The sequence below is a fragment of the Oncorhynchus clarkii genome, chromosome 13 (assembly GCF_045791955.1).
Source record: "Oncorhynchus clarkii lewisi isolate Uvic-CL-2024 chromosome 13, UVic_Ocla_1.0, whole genome shotgun sequence".
NCBI lineage: Eukaryota > Metazoa > Chordata > Actinopteri > Salmoniformes > Salmonidae > Oncorhynchus > Oncorhynchus clarkii.
The window spans coordinates 45,426,902-45,445,053 of NC_092159.1; the positions used below are offsets into that span (position 1 = coordinate 45,426,902).

General features: G+C 46.2%; 2 protein-coding genes across 3 annotated transcripts in view; both read left to right on the forward strand.

Moving 5' to 3' along the window:
- LOC139364864 (myosin-10-like) overlaps positions 1-18,152 on the forward strand; it is a 252,191-nt gene that overhangs the window by 182,050 nt on the left and 51,989 nt on the right. The gene's annotated exons all lie outside the window — the stretch shown is intronic.
- On the forward strand, positions 646-5,313 carry LOC139424154 (myosin heavy chain, embryonic smooth muscle isoform-like). Its single transcript, XM_071175844.1, has 5 exons — positions 646-663; positions 2,559-2,767; positions 3,051-3,159; positions 3,694-3,857; positions 3,961-5,313. The coding sequence occupies exons 1-5, from the start codon at positions 646-648 to the stop codon at positions 4,115-4,117; spliced, it is 657 nt and encodes a 218-aa protein (XP_071031945.1). The 3' UTR covers positions 4,118-5,313.

Below are 18,152 nucleotides of genomic sequence, written 5' to 3' on the forward strand. Positions count from 1 at the left end.
CTCTTTGTCTGTGGAACAACTGCCCCCACCTCTTTGACCTCAGAGCTCATAAGATCTCTGTAAAGACACACAGACATATGCATTAGGTTAGCTATATTATATTGGCTTTTTCATTTCAATTTAATGGTGTTGGTTGGCATGAAATGTGATATCAGGCTGCAGTACCTGGCAGTCTCACTGTCTTTGTTGGTCTCTCCATGGTGGTCCAGGGGGTTTGGAGAGGAGGACTGGGGGGCAGGGGAGGAGACGTGGGTTGTGGAAGAAGGGCAGGCAGGACTGGGGGGAGTGGCAGAGGAGGATAACTGAGTTGAGACTGCCAGGGAAACAGAAGAAGCACTAAAAGGGGAGGAGGTCTGTGATCCTTCCACTGAAGAAGAAGAAGAAGAAGAGAGAGATGACATGTGGAGAGAGGAGAGGGAACAGAGGCCGAAGAACTTGGAGAGAGTGGAAGGGGATCTGACAGGGGATCCAGGGGGTGAGGGGGGTGAGGGAGTGCCGATTGATGTTCGGCCAGACAAGGGGTCGAGGGGCGTCAGAGATGTTGTAGACGGTTTCAAATGGAAAGAAGAGACAAAGGAAGAATCAAGTTGGTGGTGATCCTTTACGTTCTTCTTCTCCCGGTTTTTCCAAACTGACGCAGTTACCATGCTGGCATCCAATGACGTCAGTTTGGGTGGGATTGGGAACGGCGATGGACAGCGGCTCCCAATCCCGAGGCGAACTCTGCACTTCTTTTTCTGTTTGGAGAAACATTATATATGTTATATTTGAACTAGCAGCAAATGTCACACCCAAACCACATGATCTGACCATAAAATAAAGAACTCGTTGCCCAATCATATTGAATTCTGTATCATAGGCTAACAATTAGCAAATATACATGTTTAGAAAAATAAAACCATTGTAACCATACAGTTATACCCTCTGTCCCAAATCCTGCCATTTGGGACACATAAATAGACAATGAAACAACTAGTAATAGCTGAAAAGAATAGAATATACTCTAAATTGTAACAGAATTAGACAAATTCTCGCCCAGAATTGACACATACCTTTTTACAGCAACACAAACATCCCATTTCAGTGTATTTGTAGACTGTGCCTTATTTTACAGAACATCAAAATATGTTGTCCATTTCACATTGTGATGTCATAAACCAAATTATGATGCGCCTGTCTACGCGTTACCAGCATAAATAGTAAACAAATCACACACACCAAAATGTTGAAAAATAATTTACAAAATTAATTCATCGTGTATTCAGAGTTATTCCTATTTCATAAAATATACAAAATAACTAGGTTCTTGCCAATACACCTGTTTTTTATTGAGAAAACATTGGGTTATCTTTCTCCCACGCTCCCTGGGCCACTGACGCGTGATTGTATGGGATATGGGAAGAGGCTAGGACATTCGAAGTAACGTTACTGTCTATCAGAATCAAAACAACTTTTATTGGCCAAGTGGCCTACATTCACACATTCACAGAATTTGACTCGATGAATTGGTGCTGCCATTAATAGACAAACGTAAAGGCACATTTACAGCCTATACAATATACAGTAAACATAAAACATATTTATTAGCTTCTATCTTCTTAAGATACTTTAGAGTAACATTTTATTATTGTCAGGTTCTGACCTTAGTTCCTTTGTTTTGTCTTTTGTTTTAGTATGGTCAGGGCGTGAGTTGGGTGGTTTGTCTATGTTAGTTTTTCTATGATTTTCTATTTCTGTATTTGGCCTGATATTGTTCTCAATCAGAGGCAGCTGTCAATTGTTGTCCCTGATTGAGAACCATCTTTAGTTAGCCTGTTTTCCTTTTTGTTTTGTGGGTGGTTATTTTCAGTCTTTGTGTGTCTGCACCAGACAGAACTGTTTCGGTTTTCACTTTGTTGTTTTGTATTTTGAAGTGTTCTTTCATCATTAAATAAGATGAACACTTACCACGCTGTGCTGTGCTTTGGTTCGCTCCTCCTTCCACCTACGAGGAGAATCGTTACAATTATGGAACGTAAAATGCATATTCCACTTCAGTTGACGCTGATCTGATACAGATCGAACATAGCTTTGCAATAGTTGTTAGGAGGACCTTTGAAAAGGAGAGCTGCACACTCTAGCGCAGACTCAATAATTTGATAACCTAATATCCAACCTTTCCGACCGACAAGCTGTCTTCATCAGCGTATACTGTTAGGAGCACCTTAACACAGATGGATCTATTAATCTCTGACCGTACCTCATTGAAAAGTTGCCACTCTGCCTAGTGACTGTAAACTAAACAAAAATACTAACGTTAGTACATTTGTTGTATATTTGCTGTTCTGTAAACCCAGTTGGTCACTACCACACCAGTCACAACTGTCAACAGATCATGACATAAATGCAAAGCATCATTTGTTCTCGCAGAGTAGATTGTAGATCCTACTACCACCAGGGAACAATCCATTATTCAGCCCTACCATAAAAAGTACCCTTATCTCTCTCTCACTTTCCCCTCTCTCCTTCATTCCCTGTTTTCCTCTCTCCATCTCTATCTTCCTCCTCTCCTCCCCCAGGTGGACACCCTGACCCTGGAGCTTGTGGCAGAGCGCAGCATGGCCCAGAAGAGTGAAAATGCGCACCAGCAGCTGGAGAGGCAGAACAAGGACTTGCGGGCCAAGCTGGGCGAGCTGGAGGGTTCCGTGAAGAGCCGGTTTGAGGCCTCCATCACCGCCCTGGAGGCCAAGATACTGCAGCTGGAGGAGCAGCTGGAGCAGGAGGCTAAGTGAGAAACACAGCAACTCTCTTATAACAACTCCATACCTTATTAGACAAGGTGAAATAGGAGACCAAGACTCAGGAGGAGTTCATGAGGGCCTTAGAACAAGCTCAGCCCGTTGGAAGAGAGGTTCTTGAATGTGATCTAAATCTTAACGTGATCAATGTAATGAGTCAAAAGCAATCTTAAGAAATGTACTTGAAGATCTATGACTGACAGCCTTTGTTACAGTGCGGTTCCTGTGGTGCTCTAACTGTCCTATGACCTCATTCCTCTGTCCTCCTATCAGGGAGCGAGCAGCGGCCAATAAGCTTGTGAGAAGGACAGAGAAGAAGCTGAAGGAGGTGTGCATGCAGGTGGAGGACGGGCGCTGCCATTCCAACCAGTACAAGGAACAGGTGAGGAGCTTGTCACGGAAGTTTGGACGTCCCAGATATTAAAGCTACAATATGTAACTTTTTGGGAGACTTAACCAAATGAATATAGAAATTTGAGTTATAGATATTTAATTCTCATTGAAAACAAGTCTAAGAAGCGATAGATCCGTTCTAAGTGCTCCATTTCTATGCTTTCCGTTATGTTTAGTTTTTGCGTCTTTTACCTTCGGGTTTGTACAACAGCTGAAAATATATAGATTTTTGGTTATGGATTCTCTACACAATGACTGCTTGTTTTGGCACAAACAGAAATTAGGTGAATTCTGCATAGTCCATTTTTAAGATGTTCCACAGCTAAAGAAGGAATTCTATCCAATTCAGTACAACTCGCAAAGGTGGGACAGGATTGGATAGGTGTGAAGATTTAGGATTGGAGTCTTTCCTACAGTAGGTTCTTTCCAGTAACCATTGGACCATAGGACTGCTGAGTATTGTAAGTATTAGTATTGACTGTTCATCATTGTTGATGTCTGTTGTGACACCTGGCTGGGTCAGAGTGAGAAGGCCAACTCTCGCATGAAGCAGCTGAAGAGGCAGCTTGAGGAGGAGACGACACGTGCCAACGCCTACCGCAGGAAGCTGCAGAGGGAGCTGGACGATGCCACTGAGAGCAGCGAGGGTCTCAGCCGTGAGGTCAACACACTCAAGAGCCGCCTCAGGTATTTAGAGCCCCCCCCACACACACACAAACAGTTGTGTATATTGGCCAAATTGATGGTCCTTGTTACTAATACCTCTCCTGGCCCCCTCTGTCCCCTGCAGGCGTGGAGGCCCCATCAGTTTCTCCTCCAGCCGCTCGGGCAGGCGTCAGCTGCAGGTGGAGGGAACATCGCTCGACCTCCTATCCGACGATGAGGTGGAAAACAAGACCACGGATGCCAATGCCAACGAGACGCCAGCAGCTCCCCAACTAGAGTAGACGCGCTCCCTACAGCCCACATGCAGCATGGCCTCCGCCCCCACAAACCTTACCCCTGTCCTCCTAACCCCAGACACCAGCAGTGGACCCCACTACTCTGCCTTACCCCTCTATGGCAAGCTGCAGGGCCAAGCAAATCCATCATCTCCTCCATATGAATATACCGCACATCAATCCTTGGATTCGTTTTTAACATCAATTGCAGATAAAAGTGCATTTAAATTGCATAGGCGTCTGAGTGTGCATAGGCACTCGAAAACAAATAGCAGGAGTTTACCATAATTATGTTAAGCTACTTCCCTGGAACAGCCATTAGAATCAAACAGCCCTCTAGCTAGAATTAACCACTGTCATTTCAGCTGGTTTACTGGCACACAGGTGGACGACTGCACACAAGTCGGTAAAAACATGTGTCTTTCATGATTGTACAGTATTGGACCAGGATATGTAAAACAAAGCACAGCATAAGCGAGGGAATTATTTTTAAATGGTAGCCTAAATGACGATCCCACTGAATTTTTTTCATCAAAACCACCACTGTCATAGAGATACTGCAATCCACTTAGTTTAGTATAAAAATAACTATGTGACTAACTCTTTGGTAGCAGGTTTGTAGTGAATTAGATTGTACCACGCCATGTTGCCTCAGCATTCCCCCTATATATATGACCAGCAAAAGACCCTGTTAACTTTACCAATATAACCTTGTCCAATAACCCACCATTTTATATTTGACATATCAATCTACTTTAAGTGGTGTACGATAATGTGTGGAATTAGGTTTGTCAGACTTGGAGCAAAGGCCCTTTTTTTTAGAAAGACAGACCGAATGTGTGCTTGACATACTATAATATTGCTATGTATAATTCTGGCTATTCAGTTATGTTTTCTGTACCATGTACAAAATACTTAACTCAAAAAGGTCTCTTTGACATCTCGTGTCACCTTCATTTCAATGCATTTCAAATGGCTGAATAATATTAGCATGATTTACAGAAGGGTAATTCATCTTTTATTGAAGTTTTATTGAGTGTTAGAGCGTTGGTTTTAATTCAGTGGTTCAGGGTAGAGCAATCAATCAATTTGAATATGCACACTTGTTGATGCCTTGATTATTAAATGTTAAACATAAATGACCATTTTGTAAATGACTAATTACATATTTGAGGCCTTTATTATTATTTTAAGCCAGAACAAATTGGGCGAAAAAAGGTTCATCTGTTTTTTTTGAAAGACACTTCTCAATAAAGACATGAGGGGGAAAAAAGTGTATAGTGTTTGAACCAATGAGGTGAGAGAAGGGAGGTAAAGGCAAAAAAAGGCCATGGTGTCAAAGTAAATACAATATAGCAAGTAAAACACTGGAATGGTAGATTTGCAGTGGAAGAATGTGAAAAGTAGAAATAAAAATAATGGGGTGCAAAGGAGCAAAATAAATAAATAACATAAATACAGTAGGGAAAGAGGTAGTTGTTTGGGCTAAATTATAGGTGGGCTATGTACAGGTGCAGTAATATGTGAGCTGCTCTGACAGTTGGTGCTTAAAGCTAGTGAGGGAGATAAGTGTTTCCAGTTTCAGAGATTTTTGTAGTTCGTTCCAGTGATTGGCAGCAGAGAACTGGAAGGAGAGGCGGCCAAAGAAATAATTGGTTTTGGGGGTGACCCTAGAGATATACCTGCTGGAGCGCGTGCTACAGGTGGGTGATGCTATGGTGACCAGCGAGCTGAGATAAGGGGGGACTTTACCTAGCAGGGTCTTGTAGATGACATGGAGCCAGTGGGTTTGGCGACGAGTATGAAGCGAGGACCAGCCAGCGAGAGGGTACAGGTCGCAATGGTGGGTAGTATATGGGGCTTTGGTGACAAAACGGATTGCACTGTGATAGACTGCATCCAATTTGTTGAGTAGGGTATTGGAGGCTATTTTGTAAATGACATCGCCGAAGTCGAGGATGGTAGGATGGTCAGTTTTACAAGGGTATGTTTGGCAGCATGAGTGAAGAATGCTTTGTTGCGAAATAGGAAGCCAATTCTAGATTTAACTTTGGATTGGAGATGTTTGATGTGGGTCTGGAAGGAGAGTTTACAGTCCAACCAGACACCTAGGTATTTGTAGTTGTCCACGTATTCTAAGTCAGAACCGTCCAGAGTAGTGATGTTGGACAGGCGGGCAGGTGCAGGCAGCGATCGGTTGAAGAGCATGCATTTAGTTTTACTTGTATTTAAGAGCAATTGGAGGCCACGGAAGGAGAGTTGTATGGTATTGAAGCTTGCCTGGAGGGTTGTTAACACAGTGTCCAAAGAAGGGCCAGAAGTATACAGAATGGTGTCGTCTGCGTAGAGGTGGATCAGAGACTCACCAGCAGCAAGAGCGACATCATTGATGTATACAGAGAAGAGAGTCGGTCCAAGAATTGAACCCTGTGGCACCCCCATAGAGACTGCCAGAGGTCCGAACAGCAGACCCTCCGATTGGACACACTGAACTCTATCAGAGAAGTAGTTGGTGAACCAGGCGAGACAATCATTTGAGAATCCAAGGCTGTCGAGTCTGCCGATGAGGATGTGGTGATTGACAGAGTCGAAAGCCTTGGCCAGATCAATGAATACGGCTGCACAGTAATGTTTCTTATCGATGGCGGTTAAGATATCGTTTAGGACCTTGAGCGTGGCTGAGGTGCACCCATGACCAGCTCTGAAACCAGATTGCATAGCAGAGAAGGTATGGTGAGATTCGAAATGGTCGGTAATCTGTTTGTTGACTTGGCTTTCGAAGACCTTAGAAAGGCAGGGTAGGATAGATATAGGTCTGTAGCAGTTTGGGTCAAGAGTGTCTCCCCCTTTGAAGAGGGGGATGACCGCAGCTGCTTTCCAATCTTTGGGAATCTCAGACGACACAAAAGAGAGGTTGAACAGGCTAGTAATAGGGGTGGCAACAATTTCGGCAGATCATTTTAGAAAGAAGGGGTCCAGATTGTCTAGCCCGGCTGATGTGTAGGGGTCCAGATTTTGCAGCTCTTTTAGAACATCAGCTGACTGGATTTGGGAGAAGGAGAAATGGGGAAGGCTTGGGCGAGTTGCTGTGGGGGGTGCAGTGCTGTTGACCAGGGTAGGAGTAGCCAGGTGGAAAGCATGGCTAGCCGTAGAAAAATGCTTATTGAAATTCTCAATTATAGTGGATTTATCAGTGGTGACAGTATTTCCTATCTTCAGTGCAGTGGGCAGCTGGGAGGAGGTGTTCTTATTCTCCATGGACTTTACAGTGTCCCAGAACTTTTTGAGTTAGTGTTGCAGGAAGCAAATTTCTGCTTGAAAAAGCTAGCCTTGGCTTTTCTAACTGCCTGTGTATACTGGTTTCTAGCTTCCCTGAACAGCTGCATATCACGGGGGCTGTTCGATGCTAATGCAGAATGCCATAGGATGTTTTTGTGTTGGTTAAGGGCAGTCAGGTCTGGGGAGAACCAAGGGCTATATCTGTTCCTGGTTCTAAATTTCTTGAATGGGGCATGCTTATTTAAGATGGGTAGGAAGGCATTTAAAAAAAATAACCAGGCATCCTCTACTGACGGGATGAGATCAATATCCTTCCAGGATACCCCGGCCAGGTCGATTAGAAAGGCCTGTATAAGAAAGGTCTATATAAGGCCCCAGTTCACAGTGCATGTCAGAACAAAAACCAAACCATGAGGTCGAAGGAATTGTCCGCCATCATTCCTAAATGGAAGAAGTTTGGAACCCCAAAGACTCCTAGAGCTGGCCGCCTGGCCAAACTGAGCTATCAGGAACCTGATGATTGAACTCTTTGGCCTGAATGCCATTCGCCATGTCTGGAGGAAACCTGGCACCATTTCTACGGTGAAGCATGGTGGTGGCAGCATCATGCTGTGGGGATGTTTTTCAGCAGCAGGGACTGGTAGACTAGTCAGAATCGAGGGAAAGATGAACGGCACAAAGTACAGAGAGATGCTTGATGAAAACCAGCTCCAGAGCGTTCAGGATCTCAGACTGGGGCGAAGGTTCACCTTCCAACAGGACAACGACCCTTAGCACACAGCCAAGACAACACAGGGGTGGCTTGGGGACAAGTCTCTGAATGTCCTTGAGTGGCCCAGCCAGAGCCCGGACTTGAACCTGATTGAACATCTCTGGAGACCTGAAAATAGCTGTGCAGCGATGCTCCCCATCCAACCCGACAGAGCTTGAGAGGATCTGCAGAGAAGAATGAGAGAAACTCCCCAAATACAGATGTGCTAAGCTTATAGCGTCATACCCAAGAAAACTTGAGGCTGTAATCGCTGCCAAAGATGCTTCAACAAAGTACTGAGTAAAGGGTCTGAATTCTTATGTAAATGTGATAGTTTAGCTTTATGCTTTCTTGATAAATTTGCAAAAAAATCTAAAAACCTGTTTTTGGTGTCATTATGGGGTAGATTGATGAGAAGAAGAAAAAATAAATTAATCCATTTTAGAATAAGGCTGTAACTTAACTAAATGTGGAAAAAGTCAAGGGATCTGAATACTTTCTGAATGCACTGTAGGTACATTTATTCACTACCATGTACAGTAAAAGAACATTAATTGCACTAGGTCGGTGAGATGTTTTATATTTATATAATTGTAAACATACAGTAGATGGCCTAGAGTGGGTACATGCTTTGTGGTGTAGGCTGTTTCTTCTGGTGGTCTAGGGCAGCCTGGTGGTCTAGTGCAGCCTGATGTCCAGGTGGTCTAGGATAGTCTGATGGTGGTCTAGGGCAGCTTGAAGGTGGTGTAGGGCAGCTTGATGGTGGTGTAGGGCAGCTTGATGGTGGTGTAGGGAGAATTGATGGTGGTCTAGGGCAGCTTGATGGTGGTCTAAGGCAGTTGATGGTGGTCTAGGGCAGCTTGATGGTGGTGTAGGGCAGCTTGATGGTGGTGTAGGGCAGCTTGATGGTAGTCTAGGGCAGCTTGATGGTGGTGTAGGGCAGCTTGATGGTGGTCTAGGGCAGCTTGATGGTGGTGTAGGGCAGTCTGATGGTGGTCTAGGGCAGCTTGATGGTGGTGATGGGCAGCCTGATGGTGGTCTAGGGCAGCTTTATGGTGGTCTAAGGCAGTTGAGGGTGGTGTAGGGCAGCCTAATTTGATTCATCTGATGTTTCTTGGTGTGTGGTAGGTGCTACTCCAGGTGGTCCCTGAGCGCTGTGCCTCTCCCTGAGTTTAATGATGGGTTCTCCTGGTCCTTCTCCTGGTAGTGAGGGGCCTGGTCTCCTTCACCTGCTCCACTTCAATGAGAAATGACAGGGAGATCTTACATGTACATACAATGTCTGAAATATAACACATACAGAGGGATTACAGGTTAAAGGGATAACTCTTAATGCGTGGTCAATGAATCATCTTTCTAGCTTTGGTAAAACCTTTTTTTTCTTCTTGATGACTGATTGTCGTCATTGACTCCATTTGTGACATTCTTCTCAAATTTGTGGCCTAGAGCCTTACCTGCAGACATAGAACAGGATGTAGGCAGTCTGTGCAATCGCCTTCAGCACAGTGGCCTCATCTGTCCTCAAGACATGTGCGTCATCCAGGCAGAGCCACCCACTGCCACGGCTGTCCAAAACATCACTGATGTAGTGGCCTAGGGAACAAGGGAAACAAAATAGAGTGTACATTAAGCTTTCAGAATTGTGTGTGCGTGCCTGCATACCTGCGTGCCTGCATACCTGCATGCCTGCATACCTGTATACATGTTGTCTCCCAGATGTGAGATCACACTTGACAATTTGTAGATGTTGTCTGGCTGGTGTCTCTGTAAGGAAACACATTTAATAATAGGATTGTTATTTTGTCTACAGGATAGGGGTGCCTTCTATAACTGCCTTATCTTGATCCGCCCACTATCTCAACTGGATCTAATTATCTGTTATTTATTTTTCTCTCTCTCTCTCTCTCTCTCTCTCTCTCTCTCTCTCGGTGCATGCTGGGAGTTTTTTGGAGTTTGAGTGTTTGGTGTGGAAAGCTCTATCCTAACTAACTTTCTTGATTCTTTTATTTACATGTTATTTTCTATGGTGGAGGGTTAATGAAATATTTGTTTTTAGCGGTATCCAAGGTTTTCTTTTTCAAAGTTAGGGTGGAAGAGGACAGAGTAACTTTCCTGGGGGTTGGAAGGTGTAGTGTGCGCAATGGCTTCTCAGCCTAGCGCGGAGGAGACGCTGTCGATACAGCATGGATTCAGGTGTGTTCCTGAGAACGGAGTTAAGGTGGAGGAGGTTCTGCTCGCGGTCGGTGAACAGGTAGGAGCTGAGTTTATACATTCTGCTTCTAGAATGAACAAAGCTGTGGTTGTGTTCATGAAAAGGGCTAATTTGGTCGGTAGGCTAATTGCTAGCGGAATATTTGTAAGGGATGTGTTGGTGTCAATTTCACCTCTCTCTACCCCTTCAACAAGAGTTGTAGTGGCAAATTTGCCTCCGTTTATTACGGATGATCAAATTAGGAAAGAGCTGAGTCGTTTTGGTAAGTTTGCTAGCGGTTTCCGTGTACTGTCAGCAGGTTTTCAGGCAGATGCCGTTAAGCACGTTGTTTCGTTCAGGAGGCAAGTGTTTATGTTTCTGAACAATAATGAGCAACAGCTAAATGTGCATTTTAAAGTGAGGCATGGGGAGGGGCTCTATGCCGGTTTTGCCAGCACAGATAGTCTACGGTGTTTTGAATGTGGGGATTTGGGGCACAAGAGTTTTGCGTGCCCACATAAAGGCCATAGACAAGGTGAAGGTACAACGGCAGGTGGGGGAAATCGAGGTCAAAATGCAGGGGGTAAGGAGATGCAGAAAGCAGAGGCTGGGTCTAGTCAGTCTAGAGATGGTGGTGTAGATGAGGCTGGGCCTAGTCAGGCTAGAGATGGTAGGGTTGTGGAGGCTGGGTCTAGTCAGGCTAGAGATGGTGGAGAAGCAGAGGCTGGGTCTAGTCAGGCTAGAGATGGTAGGGTAGTGGAGGCTGGGTCTAGTCAGGCTAGAGATGGTGGAGAAGCAGAGGCTGGGTCTAGTCAGGCTAGAGATGGTGGGGTAGCTGAGGCTGGGCCTAGACATGCTATGGAGGGTGGTGCAGATGATGCTGGGCCGAGTCATGCTATGGAGGGTGGTGCAGATAATGCTGAGCCGAGTCATGCTATGGAGGGTGGTGTAGCTGAGGCTGGCCCTAGTCATGCTATGGAGGGTGGTGCAGATGATGCTGGGCCTAGTCATGCTATGGAGGGTGGTGTAGCTGAGGCTGGCCCTAGTCATGCTATGGAGGGTGGTGCAGATGATACTGCGTCTAGTCAGGTTATTCTAGTGGATGAGGAGAGTATAGTGGGGAAGTGTAAGAGATTAGGGGGGGAGGAGGAGGGTGTCAAGAGGAAAAAGAAAAAGGGTGTGGACAAAGGCACCATGGAAATGTTGCCTGTTGCTGTGGGTGAGGCCCTAACCAGAGAGAAAGGGCAGGTGGTCAGGGTGGGAGATAGAGAAGAGGAGGAAAGTGAGTCTGAGGAAGAGGATGAGGAGTTATTTTTTTCAGACTCCTCTTCAATTGGCCCGGAGCTGACAGCCAGTCAACCCGAGGGGTCTAAGTACACGTTGAGAGAACTGACAAGGTTCCTGAATGAGACTAAGGGGAAAAAAGTTAATCTTGAGGCTTTTTTTCCTGATCCTAGAAAGTTTGTAAGATCAGTACAACATGCTATGAGAAATGAGGGGCATGGAGTCCTCTCACCCAGGAAACGGTTTAGGTTGAGGAAGTGGGTCACAACAGTGCGTAAAGGTTTACCTTCAGACACTGTTTAAATGTTTAATTTCTTACTGACACTGGGGCTTTTTGAGCTTTGCTATTGGTCTATTTCTCTGCTGGCTTTTCTCCCACTTCTTATGGAGACTCTTCGGGTAGGCTCGCTCAATATAAATGGCGCCAGAGATGCGGGAAAGAGGAGTGTGTTGGGTGAATATGTAAAACAAAAAAAAGTACAGGTGTTGTTTCTGCAGGAGACGCATAGTGATGTGGTGAATGAAGTTGATTGGGGGCTCTGGTGGAAAGGGGCAAGTGTGTTGAGCCATGGGACAAATCTTAGTGCAGGGGTGGCAGTCCTTTTTGCACCGGGTCTGGCTGTAAAAATTTGCTCCTCAAAGGAGGTGTGTAGGGGTAGGTTGCTTGTTGTTAAAGCAGAAATTAACAACATGTGTTTTGTCTTTATAAATGTGTATGCGCCTAACACAGGGAGAGAAAGAGGGGTTCTATTTGGGAGTCTTAGACAGGAACTCTCACAAGTAGCGCCTGAGGAGACGCTGGTGATCGGAGGTGACTGGAACTGTACAATGGATTTTACAAAAGACAGAAATGGGGAAGAGCCTCATTCAGTGTCAGTGGGAGTGTTAAGGGATATCTTTAATCAGTTTGACCTAGTGGATGTTTGGAGAACTAAACATCCAAACACAAGACAGTATACGTGGGTGAAGGTTTTTGGGGCTAGGGTGAGTGCAGCTCGACTTGATCGTTTTTACATGTCCAGGAATCAGAGCAATAGGCTACTGGGTGCTACCATTCTCCCAGTGGGGTTTTCGGATCACCACATAACCATGGCTCGGCTGTCTATTTCACCAGGGCCCCGGCAGGCATCTTATTGGAAGTTCAATGTAAAGCTCTTACAAGATGCCACTTTTTGCTCAGGTTTCCAGACTTTTTGGGAAAGATGGGGGCAGCGAAGAGAGGAGTATGAGTCTCTGAGTCAATGGTGGGATGTGGGGAAAGTGCAAATTAGGCTTTTCTGTCAACAGTATACTGCTCTCTCATCCTCAGAGGCTAGGAGAGTATTGGGGGAACTAGAGCGGTGTATTAGTGAGATGGAGGTAGAGATGGTGGGGCAAGGCAATGTAGGCCTCCAGGCTAACTTAGCCGAATTACGTAGGGACCTGGGCAGTTTTTTCCAGGTTAAAGCAAAGGGAGCACTTGTAAGAGCTAGGTTCTCCATGCTCAAGGAGATGGATGCTCCCAGCTCCTTCTTCTTTGGTTTGGAAAGACAGAGCAGTGAAGCCAAGGGTATGCATTGTCTACGGCTGTCTGATGGGCGGGTGACCTCTGTGGTGGGGGAGATGCGGGAGCGGACTGTGGAGTTTTATACTGAATTGTATAGGGCAGAAATGTGTGATCCTATGTGTGCTCAGGTCTTGTTCGCAGGACTCCCTAAGCTCTCTCGGGCACAGAGGGATGAAATGGACATTCCTCTGTTGTCACATGAACTGGCAGAGGCAGTAACCCAGATGTCCCCCGGTCGTGCACCTGGGGTCGATGGACTTCCAGTGGAATTTTACAAAAAATTCTGGGGAACAATTGGACAGGATTTATTTTGCGTGTTGCGTGAATGCGTCGGGGTAGGAGAGTTGCCGATGAGCTGCCGTCGGGCGGCTCTGACTCTCCTGCCCAAAAAAGGGGACTTGTGTGAACTTAAGAACTGGAGGCCTGTGGCATTACTCTGTGCGGACTACAAGATTTTTGCCAAGGTCCTCTCTAACAGACTGAAGTCCCATCTGGACTCTATAATACACAAGGACCAGACATATTGTGTACCGGGACGCTCAATCACGGACAACTTGTTCTTGATTAGGGACATGTTGGACTTGTCGAGAGGTTCTAATGTGAACTTTGGACTGGTCTCTTTAGATCAAGAGAAGGCTTTTGATAGAGTGGATCATGAGTATCTGTTTAATGTGATGTCTGTGTTTGGGTTTGGGAAGAGGTTTGTGACCTGTGTGAAGCTGTTGTATGCTGGGGCGTCATGTATGGTTAAGGTGGGAGGGGGGCTCAGTAGGCCAGTCTGGGTGAGACGGGGTATTAGACAAGGATGCCCTCTATCTGGGCAGCTGTACACACTAGCCATTGAGCCTTTTTTAGGACTGCTACGCAGGAGACTGCGGGGAGTGTGCTGGACAGGCATGGATGTGGTGACAGGAATAGCAGTCTCAGCATATGCAGATGATGTTTCTGTGATGGTCAGGGATGGGCAAGATATGCAGGAACTAGAGACTAGTCTGAAGGTGTACGAGGGAGCTTCATCAGCTAAGGTAAACTGGGGAAAGAGCAAAGCTCTGTTATGTGGGGCATGGGGGGATAGGGCTCCTCCTCTGCTTCCAGGGGGTTTGCAGTGGGGTTGTGAAGGGCTTAAAGTGTTGGGGGTGTACCTGGGCTCGGAGAGGTGGGTCAGCAAGAACTGGGAGGGGCTGTCACAGGCAGTGGTGTCAAGACTGGCCAGGTGGAGGTGGCTCCTGTCCCAAGTGTCATATAGAGGGAGGGTGCTGATAATCAACAACCTGGTGGCATCTTCCTTGTGGCATAAACTGGCTGTCCTCAACCCCCCCGCCGGTCTGCTTGCAGACCTGCAACGCAAGCTGGTGGACTTCTTTTGGTCGGGACATCACTGGCTGAAGGCAGCAGTTTTGTACATGACCGTCCACGAAGGAGGACAGGGCCTGGTGGAGCTGGAGAGCAGGATGGCTGCTTTCCGACTAAAGGCGGTGCAGAGACTGCTGTACCACACTGATGTTGGCTGGAGGGAACCAGCATGCGCGCTGCTGAGGAGAGCTGGCGGATTAGGGTTGGACCGGCAGCTGTTCCTCATGAAGCTGGAGAGGCTGAGTACAGCAGGTCTCTCAGAGTTTTACTCTGCGGTGCTGAGGGCCTGGCAGCTGCTAAGGCCCACACGAGAAGGGGGTGTGGAGCCTGGGCAGTGGGTGTGGGAGGAGCCTATCTTCCACAACCCAGCCATCCCTTTGAGATCGGTTCAGTCGGCCACCCTGCAGAGGCAATTGATGGCAGGGGGTTTACAAAGGCTGGGTGACCTGAGACTGCTGGGAGAGGAGGGGTGGAAAACCCCGGAGGTCTTGGCGCAACAAACAGGAATAACGTCTCTTAGGCTGCTGGAGAGATTCCTGGAGGAGGTCCAGGAGGCACTGTCTGAGCCGGTAAGGGGGGTGTTTGAGAGGCCAAAGGGAGAGGGGCCACCAATGTTCCCGCCACTGCAGGTGATGGCAGAGACTGGAGACTGGCAAGGGGGTCTGGAGGACTTGTTAGATTTTAACACTCCGAGCCTGGGGGAGTTTGAGGGGGTGGGAGGTAAAGCCCTCTACAACCTCTGCGTTAAGGTTAGGAGCATTAGAAGCCTAACAGGAGTGAAGGCACATCAGTGGCAGGGGGTATGTGGGGCGGAGAGTATGGTGGGTTTTAGATGGAGGGCGCTCTACAAACCCCCAGTACCAAAGAGGTCAGGGGACCTCCAGTGGAGGGTTCTTCATGGAGCCCTGGCCACTAACAGCTGGTTGGCACGGGTTGATCCGGGAATTGGGCAGGGGTGTCCTTTCTGTCAAATGAAAGAAACTGTAATTCATGTGTTTTCTGTGTGCACCAGGTTAATGCCATTAATGTCTCTGTTGGAATGTCTGTGTGACAGGTTGGGGGTGGTTTTTGCTGTTGGGATGTTTATAATGGGATACAGGTATTCGAGTAAGGAGAAAGAAAAATGTGTTTTGTTGAATTTTCTGTTTGCTCAGGCAAAGTTAGCTATTTGGCTAACAAGGAGGAACAGGGTTAAAGGTGGGGGGATAACAGACCCTTTACTACTGTTTAATGGGATGGTCTCTGCGCGCCTTAGGGTTGAGTTTGAGTTCTATAAAATGATCAAATGTGTGGAGATGTTTGAGGAGATATGGTGTGTTGGGGGGGCTGTCTGTATTGCTGGGGAAGATGTTTTGGATATACGGTTGTAGGAGAGGGTTTTTTGTGTATGGGTTTTTGTATCATGTGGTAGATGGAAAGATGAGTATGGTACATGAATGCAGTACAGGATATATTTTTTATTTATTTTTTTATTTATTTTTTTATTTTAGGAGTGGGGGGGTGAGTTTTAAATGAATTGAGAATGTTTCAATAAAGAAAGACCAAAAGTCAAAAAGTCTCTCTCTCTCTCTCTCTCTCTCTCTCTCTCTCTCTCTCTCTCTCTCTCTCTCTCTCTCTCTCTCTCTCTCTCTCTCTCTCTCTCTCTCTCTCTCTCTCTCTCTCTCTCCTCACCACAGCGGCTGCCTGCTGCTTTTCCTCACTGTCAGCTGGTTTCTCTAGCTGTTCAGAGGAATTTGAAGCTGGTGGGGGTATATCAAATATAGTGTAAATACAAACCAGAAAGTGAAGTGGAAACCTATCAACAAATTCACTTTTAACTTCAGCTTCCGACTTGCTTTCCTCAACAGTCCTGTTTCATGAGAGGGTATTATGCATGATGTCAGTAACACAATGTCCTACCTGGTCTATCAAGGGTGCCTTTCGGGGAGTTTGCAGGTTTGTTGTCCATGTTGTTTTTCCCCAGGGAGCTTGCCCTGTGTAAATTGATGGCATTGAAAAAAAAATATCTAGTGTGTGAAAATCATGGTGTGTGTTGGCTACTCAATGTGCAATGTCCCCAAACAGAGTGTAAACCAACCTGGCTCCATACTGGACATGGGCTGTCTTCTTCCCACATACGGCTGGGAGGGTTATTTCTGCAGGGATGGACATGGGATCATCCACCTTCTCTGGCTCCCAGTTGCCTGCAGTAAATCGCTTGATATGAAGCATTAGGACCCTGCTCAGAGACAGGCAGACAGGCAGGCAGGCAGGCGGGCGGGCGGGCAGGCGGGCGGGCGGGCGGGTGGGCGGGCGGATGGACGGACGACCAGGCAGGCATTCACAGACACAGACGACCAGGCAGGCATTCACACAGACAAAGGAATCAGTCTTGTACTCAAATCAATAACCCAGTTTGGTGAGTTAGATCAGGACTGTCAATTGTAATCTGAGATGATGATGGGGGGACTCACCGGGGCAGCGTGAGGAAGTGCCTAGTCACAGATGCCATGCTGCCTGAGCACACCCTGCATGCACACTCTAACGCAGATGGCTAGGTGACAAAGGATAGCAATACAATTATGAACATTATGACATTAATGATAGTGTTCCTTGACATACTAACTCTTGGTTTAAGCTAAGTGCTGACCTTAAAGTAGAGGTCCAGGCTGTGTGGCAGGTAATGGCTCAGGCTCAGGGACAAGTGATTGTAATCCTCCTGACCATACACTATAACTCCACAGCTTCAGAAGTACGGAGAGAAATGCATCAGCTATCCAACACAAACCTTTTGATCCCTCTACACACTATCTTAATGCTTTACCTCTGTATCCTGCATGTTATGCTGACATTAAACCTCTTCACAAATGTGATGACGACATCAAGGTACACCGTATACAAATGACAGCTGTTACCTGGTGCAGGTACGGGAAGTCTTCAGCTTGAATTCTAACTGCTTCACGGGGCAGGTGTATGGCTCTGGTGAGCCCTTTAATGCCATACCCTCCTCCTTCAGCTGAAAGAGGAGGAGCAACACACATTCATGGGCATCCTAAGAGAAGAATGGGAAAGAAGCAGAAAATACATCAACAATTACAACTGAAACAGAGCTGAGGAAAAACACTGTCACTTGTCCCAGGTTTATTGTTAAGTGAGTCTTTTAGCAAATAATATCTTACCTGTTCATAGTCTTCCTCATAGTCCTCATTGACAACGGAAAGACAGCGCTTGACTGTTTGAAGGATTTTCTTATTTTCCTTGTTCTTAGCATTAACAGTGCCTCCAGAAAGCCTGGCCTGATGTAACTTGGCAAAGCAGCTGTGGAGGGAGACAAAGAGCATGCATTCAGGTTTCACTCTCTCACCTTGGTCACAGATTAGCTCTGTGCTTCTACTTTATCCTCTGATCAAATATGATTCAACTGGTTCCTGACTGTGACAGGAAATCATCTCTGGTGTTAATCAGAAGCTGAGTTGGGTGTGGTTTTATCTTAAAAATCATATGAGGCACTAAGAGTGTATGAAGGACAATATATATCCATCCATCCATCCATCCATCCATACATACATACATACATACATACATAGATAGATAGATACATACAAAAATACATACATCCATCCATCCATACATACATACATACATACATACATACATA

What these genes read in the sequence shown, in the direction of transcription:
- LOC139424154 (XM_071175844.1), top strand. An exon ending in CAGCTGGAGCAGGAGGCTAA is followed by an intron (nt 2,768 to 3,050) that starts GTGAGAAACACA and finishes TCCTCCTATCAG; the next exon opens with GGAGCGAGCAGCGGCCAATA. An exon ending in ACACTCAAGAGCCGCCTCAG is followed by an intron (nt 3,858 to 3,960) that starts GTATTTAGAGCC and finishes TGTCCCCTGCAG; the next exon opens with GCGTGGAGGCCCCATCAGTT.